The 14,629-nt window shown below is 50.9% G+C and overlaps 1 protein-coding gene across 2 annotated transcripts in view; it reads right to left on the reverse strand.

Annotated features, from left to right (window-relative positions):
* Positions 1–11,028, reverse strand: part of ITPKA (inositol-trisphosphate 3-kinase A) — a 38,293-nt gene extending 27,265 nt beyond the window's left edge. For both annotated transcript variants that reach the window (XR_013929361.1, XM_080394838.1), the window contains exon 1: positions 10,291–11,028. Coding sequence is in view for 1 of the 2 variants with exons in the window: in XM_080394838.1 (XP_080250964.1) it covers positions 10,291–10,794 (504 nt within the window). In the remaining variant the exon portion in view is untranslated. The remainder of the gene's footprint in view (positions 1–10,290) is intronic.
* Positions 11,029–14,629: the final 3,601 nt, after the last annotated feature.

The raw sequence follows: 14,629 nt of genomic DNA on the forward strand, positions 1-14,629 counted from the left end.
ACAAAACTTCAGCTATTTCCGAAGCTAGAAAAAGGTACATCTTGATCCCATTACGAGATTTCTGATGAATATTCTGAAAAGCTTTTTAACCTTGAATTTTGAAGGAGCCTGAAATCTGCTAAGAGTCGAGTCTTCAAAGCAGGAGCAGTCCATAGGAAGAGCAGAAGTCAACCTGATTAACCTGGCAAATGCTAAGAACCTGAAGCTCATCTGCAGGAGACGCTCGTTAGCGTGCGGACAGTCTCTTCTGTGGAGACTGCGGGGCACAGCACACAGGTGGGACCGATGGAGCCCCACGGGCAGGTGTGTTCAGCCCCCTCACAGAGCCGGGCGAGCTGGAGGAGCCTCAGCTGTGCGCGGGCAGCCCTGACCTAGCTCTGCCCCATACCCCAGGCCCATCTCTCAGGGGAGCTGGAGGGCCCCCCAGCACAGTGCCCCTCCAAGTGCCCTCTGTAGCGGGGCCAGCCACTCTGCCTCGCCGCAGCGCGCCTGCGCAAGGGAGGGAGGGGGAAACCTCGTGGCCATGCGTGTGTCAGCGCTTGCTGCTGCTGGAACCTGCTCAGATACAGAATTACGTTTATGCTGGAACTTTAACGATGTCTTCAGTGCAAAACCAAGTATTCAAAAGTTAAGAAATTTTTAGAACTCAAGTTTTTGATGCAAACAAGTTATCCTCTTCAAGGCAACACCTACCCTTTTCTGCAGAGCTTACGATACAGTCTTTAATTATAACATATTGTAGTTCCTATTCATTCAGTGTAAACAAACAATTCCTGACTCTATAAAAAGCAGGGGGGGATTATTCTGTCCTCATTGGCTTTACCATTTTTACTTCACTTACTGGAAATTACTGTAAACACAGTTACTGAGTTGTGTCTAGTATTTTGAAGACAGCCATGACTGCAGCAGCAGAGTTTTTTCAAGCTTTTCAAACTTTAATGAGTTTGGTTTTGCAACCTGTTATAGTCATATCTCACAGGGAAAATACTGAAGAAAAGTTAAAATGAAAAGTACTTACTGATTTTGAAAGTCCAATCTGAGATGTCAATTTCTGCTTTCCCTAATACCTAGTGTTATACAATACTGTAGAACAGCTCCCATTAACTTCCGTTGCAGGTACAAACATTCGGCATTTCTGCTAGTGAGAACTGTACTCTCAAGTTGGTCAATAGGAGAGCGAGAAAAATATGATTATGTCCATGGTGAAGGTCTGCATAAATAACTTGCCTATTCTCTCCCAGGGGCACTGTGAAAGGCCAGTCGTTCTCCGCAGCAGCGTTCAGCAGCATTTGATCGGGAAGTCAGGCTTTCCCTTCATGCAACCCGCCCGATTTGCTGCATACCTACCTATGAAGAAACAGAGGTCCTGCAACACACGCCATCAGTCACCATGGAACTGTAACTTGTCCTCTGTGTTGACTGGAAATCTAAACCACGTGCTTATTAGCTGAGAGTCATGCATTCTGTGTGTCAAGAACTACACCTGCTTGCAATTAAAGGCTGTAGAATATTAATACACCCATACTGAAGTCATTTTAGTTCTTTTATTTCAGATATTTTCAATGCTTGACTGAATGATGATTTCTTAATACAGTTGTCTCATGTTGTCCTGATGCGGGTTTGGTTGTGGTTTTTTTTTTTGAGAATGTATTTTCCTTGGGTTTTAAAGCAATAGTCTTCTTGCCCGTTAAGTTTTGATCTTCTGACAAGCCTTTCCCCTTGCACTTCCAGTGGCATGCCCAGCCAGTCCCAATCACCCTGCTCCTGCTTGCCTGTACACATCCCGTACCTATCACAACCCTCTTACTTCCCTCGTCTCCAAAGTTTTGCTTCTGACTAGCTTGCATTGGAATCGGGCAGCTTCCTGCTCCAATGCGTCTGCCCACCAGACCATCATTTGAAAGTACAAGAGAAGACCACGGCCTGTCCCACGAGTTCAGGGGATCTTAGAAGATTTCCAGTGGAGGTGGTGATTTCAGAGCACCTGAGCAGGTTCCAGCAGCAGCAAGTGCTGACACACGGCCACGAGGTTTCCCCCTCCCTCCCTTGCGCAGGCGCGCTGCGGCGAGGCAGAGTGGCTGGCCCCGCTACAGAGGGCACTTGGAGGGGCACTGTGCTGGGGGGCCCTCCAGCTCCCCTGAGAGATGGGCCTGGGGTATGGGGCAGAGCTAGGTCAGGGCTGCCCGCGCACAGCTGAGGCTCCTCCAGCTCGCCCGGCTCTGTGAGGGGGCTGAACACACCTGCCCGTGGGGCTCCATCGGCCCCACCGGAGCACTAGAAACCCACCTTTGGCTCGGCACTCCACCTCAGGAACCAAAGCAAGCCAAGGACAGCAGTGACACGCTGTCCACACTGAACATCACTGAGAAGAACTGCTGCTGTGTTCTCAACTATACAGAGCTGCCTGGAAAAAAAAGCTAAGGCACAAAGACTGCTGTGTTCTCTGTAGCAGCTCAGAGTAGTGAAGGCAGCTATAGCTAGGACTGGATCAGTTTATGTCAGGATGTGGCAGAGATGAGGGGACAGAATCGGTTACACTGACAATGAAAGATGATTTCCTACCACCAGTGGAAAACAAAGGCACTCTCTTTCTACGCAGTGTGCAATGTAATTTACCAGGAGATATTACTCTTATCATATAAAAGTTGTGTGAAAACTACAGGAGTTTGCACTTCCCTCTGATACATCAGAAGTGAGCTGTGCCATCGCCATTAGCTTCCTTACTCACACAGTTCCACAACATTCCAGCCTCCTGTTAAACAGGTAATCACTCGGTGGACTATGAATCACACACTTTTCAGTGCCAATTACATGCAGATACAACATGTATCATACTTATTCTTTATCACCTGTAACCGCACCTCTTATCAGGCTCGGGTGTGGATGAGGTCAGAGGCTGATGAAGAACACCAGATTCAAGTTGAATGTGAGTAAAGTAAAGGTGGTAACTGGTGGGCTAGGGTGAACAGTTTAAGGAGTTTGCGTTTGCTGCACCACCTTACTTGGCTATTTCAGCCTGTAGATGAGGAGTGTTCCTGGATTCTGAGTTAATGCCAGGCTCCCACAAAGCAGTGTCTGTGTCATGCTTGCTGTAGTCACCAACTGGCTCGGAGATTCTGTCCCAAGCTCTAAATCTGGATTGTGCCAGGTCCATGATATTGCTGCTTCAAATGAGCTGCCAATTGGTCTTTGGCTAACATCTTCCCAAGCTCACCAAGGAATAGAAGGTCTGGTAACAGGCAATAATAGCCAGGCCTCATGGGTTCAGGGTAGGTTTCTATAGCATCAGTCTCACACTTCCCTGTTTTGGAATGTAAAGGAAAATTTCATCCCTTGTGGGAAGCTCAGCATTTACTGATACAAAAACCCACCCCAATGCTGCTGGCTGGGTTACCCCAGAAAGCTTTCTCCATCACTGACAGGAATGGACCAGTTAAGCACTGGAAACAATAGACCAGTCTATAGACCAGTCTGACACGGGATGAACATGTAGCTGCTGCCCCTTCCCTACGCTTCCGCTCAGCGTGAGCTGATGGAGGGCGGTGGGTTGGCCCTGGCTGGGCGCCGGGTGCCCACCAAGTGCTGTCACTGCCCGCAGCAGGGCCGGGGAGGGATGGTGTAAGGAAAGGCTGGTGGGTTGAGATAAGGATGGGGAAAGACCACTCAGCAGTTACCATCACGGGCAGAAGCAACTCGACTTGGGGAAATTAGTTTAGTTCATTGCCAATCAAATCAGAGTAGGATAATAAGAAATAAAGCCAAGTTTTAAAAACACCTTTCCCCACCCGTACCTTCTTCCCGGGCTCCGCTTCGCTCCCACGGTCTCTCCTCCCGCAGGGCGCAGGGCCGGGGCTGCCGTCAGTCCCTGCCAGGCTGCCCCCGCCACCCCTTCCCCGCGGGGGGACCCTCCTCACGCTGGTCCCCTGCCCCGGCGGGGGACTGCCTGTGAGTCATGGCTCCAGGCGGTAGCAGCAGCCTCGGGCAGTGCTGCACCGAAACCGCCCCTGCAGCCCCCCACTACCAACACCTTGCCACCAAACCCAAATACATGGGGACCAACATCTACCCTCCCCTCCCTTTTTTGGGTGTTTTGGGTTTTTTTTTTTAATGCTATTTCTCCCCAGGTATGCTGTGCTATGTCAGGCAATGCCTTCTTGCCCAACTGGTGAGCCTTGCAGAGGAAGCCCTGTTGGTAGAGAGGGTTGAGAACTGCACTAAAAAATACAATCTAAACCTACGCTACGCAAGATCCAGATTAATACGGACTGACAAGCCAATTTGTTCTGCCTCAGCCCCCTTCCTCCACAAAAACTGCACTGACAGAGAAGGTGGAAGAGAGACAGTGATTCAACTGGTGCTGTACATAAGACAGGATCCCTTTTTCCTTCCATGAGGTACGGGGATGCCATTACCTTTTCTGCCACATGTTATAATCACCACAAAATGCTGTATGATGACCCTTAGTTCTTCTCTCAGCCACTGCTAAACAAAACATCTATCTACCCCATAAATATAATGTGCATTCTCACCTTCCAGAAATATAAGCTGTATTAAATTGCATCACGTTTGAGCATTGAATCAAATTGATTCACTTTAACATGTTCCATTTATAATAAACCCAAGATGTGAGTTCAGAGGTTATTTTTCTCTGTGTTAGCTGCCACACATTTAATTTAAAAACATGTTCACCCCTCATCAAATCAGTCTAATAGGGTAAGAACGTCAGAACCCAGAAACATACAGACATGCAAAATTTCCAAACTATTGCTCCAGCCACTACCCATACTTTCCTTTTGAGACTGGTGTGGGTTTTCACAAATAAACCTTCAGCTCTGCTGAGTCAATAACAGCTTGAGAAGAATCTGTTTAGGTATGACCTCCTTAAATACGAACACATCACACGGCGATGGGCAGTCACTGTTACTTTCTTCCCCTCTTTCCAGATCTAATAAGCATTATAAGGAGGCTTGAACTGTAGAAGCGCACATATAGAGACACTTCTAGAACACAGCTAATCCAACAGGTCCATAAGAAAAAAAATATTATACTAGATCTCTTTCAATTTTAAACTGTACACCCAAGCAACATGTCCTTTAATGTACAAAAAGTGAAAACTATCAGGGGGAAGTTGATTCAAAAGAGAAGAATCTTGTAACATCTAGGTCACCATTTCAGATATATCCAGGATCAGGAACTCTTCAGCGATATGACATTTAATTGCCTCTCTTTCAACTGATTTGGTAAGAGCCAACTCATTTCCTACTAGACAAGAATCCACATTACTAACAAGCAGTCACCACTAGAACTGATACTGCTGATGTTTCAACATACCCCACCACTTGAGCACACAGTGGTGAAGAAACCACCCTTGGACGGGGGGAAGGCTCCCGATTCAGAGCTTTGGCCCAGTAACCACGCAACGAAGAAATGCGCAATGTACAATGTACTCTGCTGCTGTTCACCTCATGTTTGTTCAGCATACAACAGAAAGATTTCAGTATACAGGACTGTCATCATAAATCAGCATATTTTTTTTAGAACCACAAAGTGCATTCCATTAAAAGTAGTTGTTCCGTGAGCAGCAAGCTACTGAAGCCTGGTTCCTACTTACCTGATACCTGCTAATCAGAATAACTGCACCTGTCACTGTCCTTTACCAGCTTGTGCCAAAACACCTCCACTCACTCTCACGTTTCCACATTCCCACCCACCCCCCACCCCCAACTTCCTCAGCTAGTGCCGTCCCCAGCCCTGGGTGCTTCCTCCCGATTTCCCTCAGGGCAAGAGGCACTGCCTGCTGCGGCTGGCCCAAGCACCAGCAGTGACCAGCTCGCCAGCATGCACATGCCAGTTTGCTAGTCAACAAGCAAAACAAAAGACTCATCTTGCACCTTCTCCCCCGAGAAGGAAAGGTATGCACTTATTTCAGTTTCCTCTCTTCTACCTAGAGGCTGATCTTTGCGGAACTTTAAATAGCTCTCAAAGAAACTTTGAGATGTCTGTGCCACTGTCAGATTGGGCTGAAATCTACTGAAACTGTTAAAATGGAATTGATAGAGTGATTACACAAGCTTTCTTTCCTTTGGAAAGTAAGCTAAAAACCCATTAACAGTCTTACTTATGTCATCCCTTCGTTCCCATTCTTCATTTAAAAATAACAATTCTATTCTACCGCATTAGCTTATGTAACCCACCCCTGAGCCAAAGTAGTTGAAACTTTCAGTCTGGATTTATGAAGTGTGTGTGCGCCTCTCTATATGTTTGTCCATTTTGAGGTGCTTGGCACTATGACAAATAACAGTGAGAAGACTAGTGAAACCAAACAAGCTTGACTAACGGCTGTCCCCCAAAGTTTCTGGACTGGTATTGTCGCACGCAAGAAATGAACTGCTGCTTCTCTAGCAAGCTGTCAGCTGTTCTCATGGTTACAGATCTAGGAATTTGGAATGACAGGTCACAGTTATGAGAATGAGCAGATTTATCTGGCATGTTTCTATCCAGTAAACAACATTCTCCTATAAAGAGGACAAGAGGCTGCTGTACATTACCATGGTGTTTATTCTCCATGAAAAACACTTTTTAAAGTCTCTGTCCCAACAAAGAAGGTGCTAACCAGACTTACGTATTTCTTAAAATGGCTCACTCACGGAATGGAGACAAAAATATATAACTCTTGCACTTTCTCCACTACTATAAATGGACCGCTGGTGCAAGATTCAGCTGTGTATGTACACCTCCCAGATGGTGCGAGGCAAGGGTAGAAAAGCACGCTTCCATTTAAATGCAGGGGAAGGCAGGAATGCCAACTGTTGTCATAAGGCAAAACCTATCCAGTCAATTGGCTATTTAAAAAATAACCAATAGATTTTTATTCAGTTAACCGCCAAAATCTGTGAAGCTCCAGCTATGGTGTTAGGCAAACTACATTAGTACAGCTACGTGCAGTCGGTGTCACAGAACCACGAGTTCAGCTAACAGGAGAGCAGCACAACTGGGCTTCTCCCACACTGCCAACCTTTAATGGCCGGAGGGGTCTTCCTCCAGGAAAGCCAGGACAGTCCAGTTCCCAAAGCCACCACCAGTGACTGCAAAATGAAGTACCAAACGTGCTTCAGTAAGACACACAAATTTCACGTTGTCACCATATGCCACCCGACCCAGAACACTGTGCAAGGCACAGCTGAATGGCACCCCCCCAGAGAGCCCCGCTTGCCCAGCGGGCTGCCAGGAGGAGCCGGGCACGGCTGGGGACAGCGCCCCACAGCCCCCACCCAGGATTTAAGGCCAGGTATCCGCAGGGCAGCAAGGGCGGGCTCCAGGGCGCTCGGCTCGTGCTCCTGCACTGGGAGCTTGAGAGCCCACAATATTTCAAAGACCCAAATGGGTCTTGTTTTCCAGGTCAACAGCAGAGGCCTCCCACCAAGAGGCCTGGGAGGGCCTTCCTCAGCTTAGGTCTCAAGTCCCCAGGTCTGCAGATGGAAGCCTTGGAGCCCTGATAACAGGAACTTTATCAGAACTTCTGCTCCCGCAGTTGAAGACTCGGGCAAGCTTCCAAGGTCCCTGCTAGGCACTGGGGAGCCTGGTAGGCTCTGACGGTCCACAACCCACCGGGCACTGGTCTGAGCTTAGTCGTAAGCTGCCAGGCGATAAATTGATTTCTAACATTTCCAAAGAAAAGTGTAAGGAAATTCCAATCAGAGGGAAATTTAAAAATGTCACAATTTCCCATGAATTAGGAAACTGCAAATTTGGCCCACCTCTGATTTCCGTTTCCCTTCAGAAAAGTCTCTATCTTTTATGTTCCACTCTGAGAAGGAGCCTTCATCTATTAAAATTATGTATTTTATATAGAAACAATAAGCATGAAAAAAAATGTGCCAATTTGCCTTTAAATAGAATCTTCAAAACACAAAGCCATTCCTTGGGTTATCCTAAAATTTCTAGTTATTTTCACCTGTACATGCCTGCCTTGAAACCAAAGCCTTCTGTTCTAACACAGACTTATTCATCCTGCCTCAAGATTAATCAGTAAAGAGAACACGCTGTAAAGTTGAACCCACGCTGGTTCAAAGCTCAGACTCCTACTTTGCTACGTGCTCAGTACTCACTGCTCCGCTAACAAAACAGTGTCCATAGGGACCGGACAGCTGAGTGTAGGGACCGCTGGTATCACAGCACTGGCCGGTACAGAAAGACATCAAACACCAGCACAAGCCTGTCCTGGTCACCTCCCGGTATCCCCGAGCACACAGCACAGCCACCCAAGCTGAAGGGCAGTGAGCCCGACCCCAGGGAAAACAGCAGATTCCCAGGATCTGAGCTCTCAGTAGGTAACGCAGCAAGGAACTACACGAGTATGCATTAAGCAGATGACCCACTTAATTTATTAGACAGTGTCATGAAGTGGGTGATACTTAGCCCTGCTGGTTTGGAGTCCCAGGTCCCAGCCCCAGCTCTGGCTTGCCAACCTGCCACAGAGGCAAGAACGAGATCAAGAACATCAGTCAGAACGCAGGCCCTCAGCAGGCAGTTTGCCCTATCTTCCCCGACGCTGCAGGTATGGAAAAGTAACTCAGCCTTTAAAAACATGAAGTATTTTACCAGCTGAGTGAATACTTACTTTACCAATGAGACATTTAAAAAATCCTGCAGCTGTGCTAAACTTGGGAAACATGCAAAAACTTTTTCAGAAATTGATTTCCCATAATACTATTAAAGTTCTTGATTTCCCACACACCTAAATGAGTAGGACATTGTCTCAGAGCTTAAAACATTTATAATACAGCTATTTTTAGTTTGTCCATAAAGCATTGCTAAATAACAACTTCTTAACTTGTAAAATTTTCTTTTCTTGCAATTAAAAGGCGATTAAGACCTTTTCCCATTTCACAGTGCCTAGAAATTCTGTGTAATTTAAAAGAAAGTAACACCACCCACATGCACGTATGCTGTACATTTTAGATACACGCATGTCAGACTACAAAGGAAGGATAAAGTTCTAAGGAATGATTTACGACTCGGTGTCACATACAATTACCAATGACTTCAGAGATGCAGAAGCAAAATCTTAAAGGGTTTGTGTGGGTTTTTTCAGGCTTCTCACCTGAAGAATCGCTTTTGCTTCAGTCTGTATTCAAGAGAAGTTAACCAGACGCCACAATGCCATCACAGAGTTCTCCATACTGCTGAAGTGCTACAACTAAATTCCGGATTAACCACGCATAAGCCCACTGCAACAGCAGGGATATGGCGTCAAATGAGACCCTCTAGCCCCTCTCCATCTTAAATTTCTATTCTTCCACTGCTTTCACAAAATCCCCAGCAGCGTAGCATGATTTTAGAAAAGAAAGCAAAACAATAGTAAACGTTTCCTTTACGCACCAGATTTTATCTCAGAAACAAGAGTACAACTGGTATTATTATAATTTTCCTCATAAGCAGTATGACAAAAAGCACAAAACCTTTTCAACCTTTTCTTTTTCTCTTCTGTAAGCAGGCCACAGGTTGATGCAAACAAAACCAGTATCGCTCACAGCATTTTAGCTCTGTACTATGTGTCCTCTAAAGTAGTAAACCCACAATTACCATGAGAAAAGTCCAGCTGGAGGTATCACCTACAAGCTGTGCTACTTCTTGCTTATACGTTTCTTTCAAAACATGTTCTGCTCAAAAACAGTTCGGTGCCTCTGAGCTGGCAGCAGAACAATTCAGGCTGTGGTCTCTATTAATAAAGGTGGGAGAGCAACATACATTACAAAACCCCAAGAAGCCCAGTATAAGGAGTCAGGCAAGTATATACTAAAGCTCATGAAAAAGCAACTAACTCTATGCCTTCAGCAGCGCACTTCACGGATGAAAGCTGCCAAATTACAGAGGGGATTTACTGAGAAGAATGCGTTGCTGCCAGAATGGACAAAAGCACGCATTCTACCCATTCCAAGCTCCTCCCCATCTCCTGTCATGCTCACAGCAAGAAGCAGCTCAAAAATTGACAACCACGGGACTCCAGGATTGGAAGAGACAAAAAAATACCTGCTGGTAAATGCCTGGAAAAAATTTATTTTGAAGATCTGAGAAAGGAGACTGTGAAAAACCAACAACAAAAAAGCCCAGCAAAACCCCACAAAACAGGAAGATCCCAGCCCCCCCGGACCACTCAGCCGCCCCCGACGCGCCGCCTGCGGTGCGGGACATGCCCGGCCGCGGGGCGGGTGCCCGGCGGGGGGGGGGGCGGCCCCAGCCTGCGCCCAGCGGGGCCTCGGGACCCCCGCGACCCCCGGGCCCCCGTACCTGGTTGGTGTCCTCGCCGCGCTCCAGGTGCACGATGCCCTGGCTCCTGCCCTCCGTGTCGCTCAGGACATCGTCCTCCGAGTCCTCCAGCAGGGACGAGGAGCCGGTGGAGGACAGCGAGGAGGTGGAGAGCCGGCGGGACTGCAGGTGCAGCGAGCTGTCCGTGCGCAGCCAGCCGCTGCCCGGGGCCGCCGCCGGTGCCGGGCCGCCGCCCGGCGCCTCCTCACCCTCCTCAGCGGTGACGGTGAGGCGCGGGATGACGGGGGGCAGCACGCCGTTGGGGGGCCGGACGCCCCTCTTGGCCGGGTCGGGCAGCTGCCGGGCGGCGGCGGCGGCGGCGGCGGCGCAGCGCGCCTCGAAGAGGGAGCGGAGCTCCCCCACGCTCAGCCGCTTGGCCCGGCCGAGCCCCGGGCTGCCGGGCAGCGCCGCGCCGGGCTCCGCGGCGGGCTGGGCGACGGGCGCCTGCCGGGCAGCGCCCCAGGGCCGGCGGCCGGGAGCGTGCATGGGGACCGCCGCGCCACCGCCGCCGCCGCCGGGGAAACTTCTTGGCGGCTCAACCGGCGGCCGCTGCTGGCAGCCCAGCGGCGCGGCTCATGGCCGGCCCGCCCTCCCCAGGCAGCTCTGACTCACCCGCGGCTGCAGCCGGAGGCGGCTATACCGTGCCCGCTGACCCGGCGCCAGGGCCAGGGCCGCCCCGCGCCCGCCCGCCGCCGCCCCGGCGCTGAGGGGAGGGGAGGGGAGGGGAGGGGAGGGGAGAACCGCGCCGCGCCGCGCCGCGCCCCTTCCGCGCCCGCCCCTTCCCCGCCGCCGCCCTTTTGGTTTCGCTTTCCCTCAGGCGGCGGCGCGCGGACTGGGGTGCCGCGCGAGCTCTCCCGCCTCACAGCTGCGCGCGCCGCCCGCTAACGGCCGGCAAGGCCCGGCACGGCGGCTGCGCGGCGCGCGCCCCCTCCCCGCTGAGGGCAGGGGCCCGGGGCGGCCCTGCGGGGCCGGGGCTGCCGCGACGGCGGGAGCGGGATCGTTCCCCCGCGGCTGAGGGGCCCCGGGCCGGCGGGCCCGCCCCGGACCCCGCGGGGTCCCGCTCTCACCTGGGGCGCCCCGTCCCCCGCCGACGCGCCTGAGCCTCCGCGCCGGGCCGCTGGGATACCTCCGCCCGCGGGCCGAGGGACCGGCGGAGGGAGCAGCCCCGGCTGGGCCCTGCCTGCCCCGCTGCCGCCCGCACGGCCCCTTGCCTGCCCCGCCGGGGTGACACCAGCTGAGCGATCGGTGAAGGCAGCCGTTTCCAGGGCGGTGCTCAAGGCCTCAGTTTCGCCTCTCCTGGTTTATCGCAATTTCCTTGTGCTCTCCCACCTGCTCTGGCCACCTGTGCCCCCCCCCCCCCCGCGCCTGGGCCGCCGGCTCCTGCAGGGGTGACACACCGTGGTCCTATGCCACCACCCGTCCCTGCTCACCCGTGCCCTCGCTGGGGTCGCAGCCGGCCGTGCCAGGCCCCTGGAAAAGCCTGTTCCAGCGGGCAGCTCGACAGCGAGCCACCTGCCAGGCACCTGCGCTGGCAGCTGGGACCCGCACGGAGACCAGCTCAGGTGCCTTCAGACGCTTCCTAGAATCAAGCAGTGCCGGGCCGGGAGTTTGGCCAGCCTGGATGTGCGGCTCCAGCAGCCGCTGCTGGCCCTAGTCCCCACCGGGACACAGCGGCCGGAGCTCTCGGGAGCAGCCGAGGCAGGCTGGCGGCTACCACCGGGTTGTGCCAGAACACCAAAGCACTGAGGAAAATGGTTGGCAGTGCGGCGCCTCGCCGACAGGCAGCAAACCACAGTGCCTGCGGGAGCGACTCCTTCGTGGGAGGCCGTGAGGGCTTTAAGTTCTTTCTGAATGAAGATACAGAGTCACCACTTGTATCATTAACTTTGGAGTTAGTTTCAAATTTTATAGTGCAGAAGAGCGGCCTCAAAAGATGAAGACCGATTTGGCTTAATGCGTACCTAAAATTGTGACGGTTTACTCAAAAGCATGATTTTATAACTGATGGTTTCCTAAGAAGACTCGTGGCAATAAATTTAAGGAAAACGGAAGCCGGTTCAAAGTGTGTGCCTGAGATCACAGACGCCGGCTGGCCCCATTGAGGGATGGAGGGAGCGGTGGCAGCTCCGCTCTGCAGGCAGGACAGGCAGTCTGTTCGCGGGAGGGAGGGTAAGTGGGAGCTGTCGCAGGGCAGGCGGGAGCCCCTGGGAGTCCTGCTGCGCACAGAACGAGGTTTCAGTTCCCAGCCTCCTTCAGCCATTGCTGTCTGCTGATTCTGCAGTTGCAGGATTACGTGCGCTCTATGATTAAGAAACCTTATTTAAAAGATTTCCTTATTTGGGAAACCTTAACCTCAGCGATGGTTCTGAGACCACCAACTCACTCTGTGTAGGGCTAAGATTAGTTTATAGTTCAGTTACAAAATACAGTTCTAAAGGTTTTACTTTCAGCTAATGAAGATAGAAACGAAATACATGCAATGATTTTGATAGATTAATACATGTCTAAAAATAGAAAAGCATCCTTTTAATAATATTGATTAGTGGCAATTGCTTGGATAAGACTAGGTAGGTTTCACTGACTGGTTTTGTAGCATATCAGCTTTAAGGAGCTGCTGATCTCTGAAGTTTGCCTGAGAAGTAACTCGAAGGCTTTCAGCGCTACCAGGAGAATGAAGAGATTCCTCAGTCAGCCGCGTATCACCACCTTGGCTTGTAAGCTGTGCTAACAAAAGGAGTGGTACTTGTGTCCTGACAAAGTGGTAATGACTCGTACTTTCCACTCATGAAATCCTGCATTCCTGACAGCAAAGGGCTGTCAGCATCTCTGACGAGACCCCGATACCTGCTCTACAGAAGGGTAAGCTGATGTACAGACAGTTCACAGTTGACTACAGACATAGTGAGTCAGGGGCAGAAACAGGCGCTTCAGATTTGCTCTCTGCTCTGTAACCACCAGCTCACGTTCCCACCTCCAGGGTAAAGGGTTCTGTTTATCGCAGTCACTCTGATTCATATCGGTACTGCTTCTCACTGCCAGGGTTTCACATTTCACACACTCCGGCTACAGAAAGAACTTTCTGCGTTTATTTATATTGGCCAAAAAAAAAAAAAAAAGACTATTTCATTCCCATGAAATCCCTTTCTAAACATTGTTATCGTTAACATATTGCTTATTTTTACTTCCCTTTTGTTTGCATTCCCATAGGGTGTCTAAGCCTTGACAATAGAGGCAAAGGTGCGATGGACTCTTCTAACAGATTTAGAAGATTTCTTATAGACAACAGTTTAAACATGATCTCGAGTGGAGCCTTGGTTTAACTTGGCCTGCTTAGCACGTACAAAAGACTTCATTGCCCACATGAGACTTCTGAGAGGGCTTAGAGCATGACAGCTGAGAAACACCATGCCCTTCAATTCCAACCTGAGCATGAGAAGACCTGAAAAGTAATTGAGAGTTGTGATTCGCATGTCTCTCTTGGGATGCAATAGATACAAGCAAGATGATGCTTATAAGTAGTTACAATATCTCCTTCAGGATACAACTTGGGGGGGGGAAAGCAGATGGGTACGTTTTCGCAAAGGAAGACCCTTTTTCAGGACTTGAAGAAAGATACGTGGTCCTGGAAGCTGGTGGGACCCAAGGGGAGATCCCCCCTCGCCCACGGGCCTTTCATGACTGGGGCTAAGGTTCCTCCCAGTGGCTGAAATTAAGATCACAGCTCCACCTGGAAAGTAAAATAAGAAAAGCAGGGGGTGGGCTGATTTCCCCTCAGGAGTGGTGTCTGGCAGGAGCAGCCCTGCGGGAGGGTGATGCCTCCCTGCTCGGAGAAGGTGGGAGCCGAGCAGGTTCTGGGCTGGCCAGCTGGCCAGCCTGGTGCAGCTGACAGAGCAGCATGGGTTGGGCTGGAAGGGACCTTAAAGACCACCTAGCTCCCACCCCCTGCCACGGGCAGGGACACCTCCCACCAGCCCGGGTTGCCCTCAGCCCCGTCCAGCCCGGCCTGGGACACTGCCAGGGACGGGGCACCCACAGCTGCTCTGGGCAACCGTGCCAGTGCCTCGCCGCCCTCACAGTGAGGAATTTCTTCCTAATAGCTAATGTAAATCTACCCTCTTCCAGTTTAAACCCATTCCCCCTTGTCCTATTGCTACAAGTCCTACTAAAACGTTTGTCCCCATATTTCTTACAAGCCCCTTTAAGTACCGAAAGGCCACGATAAGGTCTCCCTGGAGCCTTCCCTGGGGTGAACAGCCCCAACCCTCTCAGCCTGTCCGCACAGGAGAGCTGCTCCAGCCCTTGGATCATCTTTGTGGCCTCC

This window comes from Falco punctatus, assembly GCF_963210335.1.
Source record: "Falco punctatus genome assembly, chromosome: 7".
Taxonomy (NCBI): Eukaryota; Metazoa; Chordata; class Aves; order Falconiformes; family Falconidae; genus Falco; species Falco punctatus.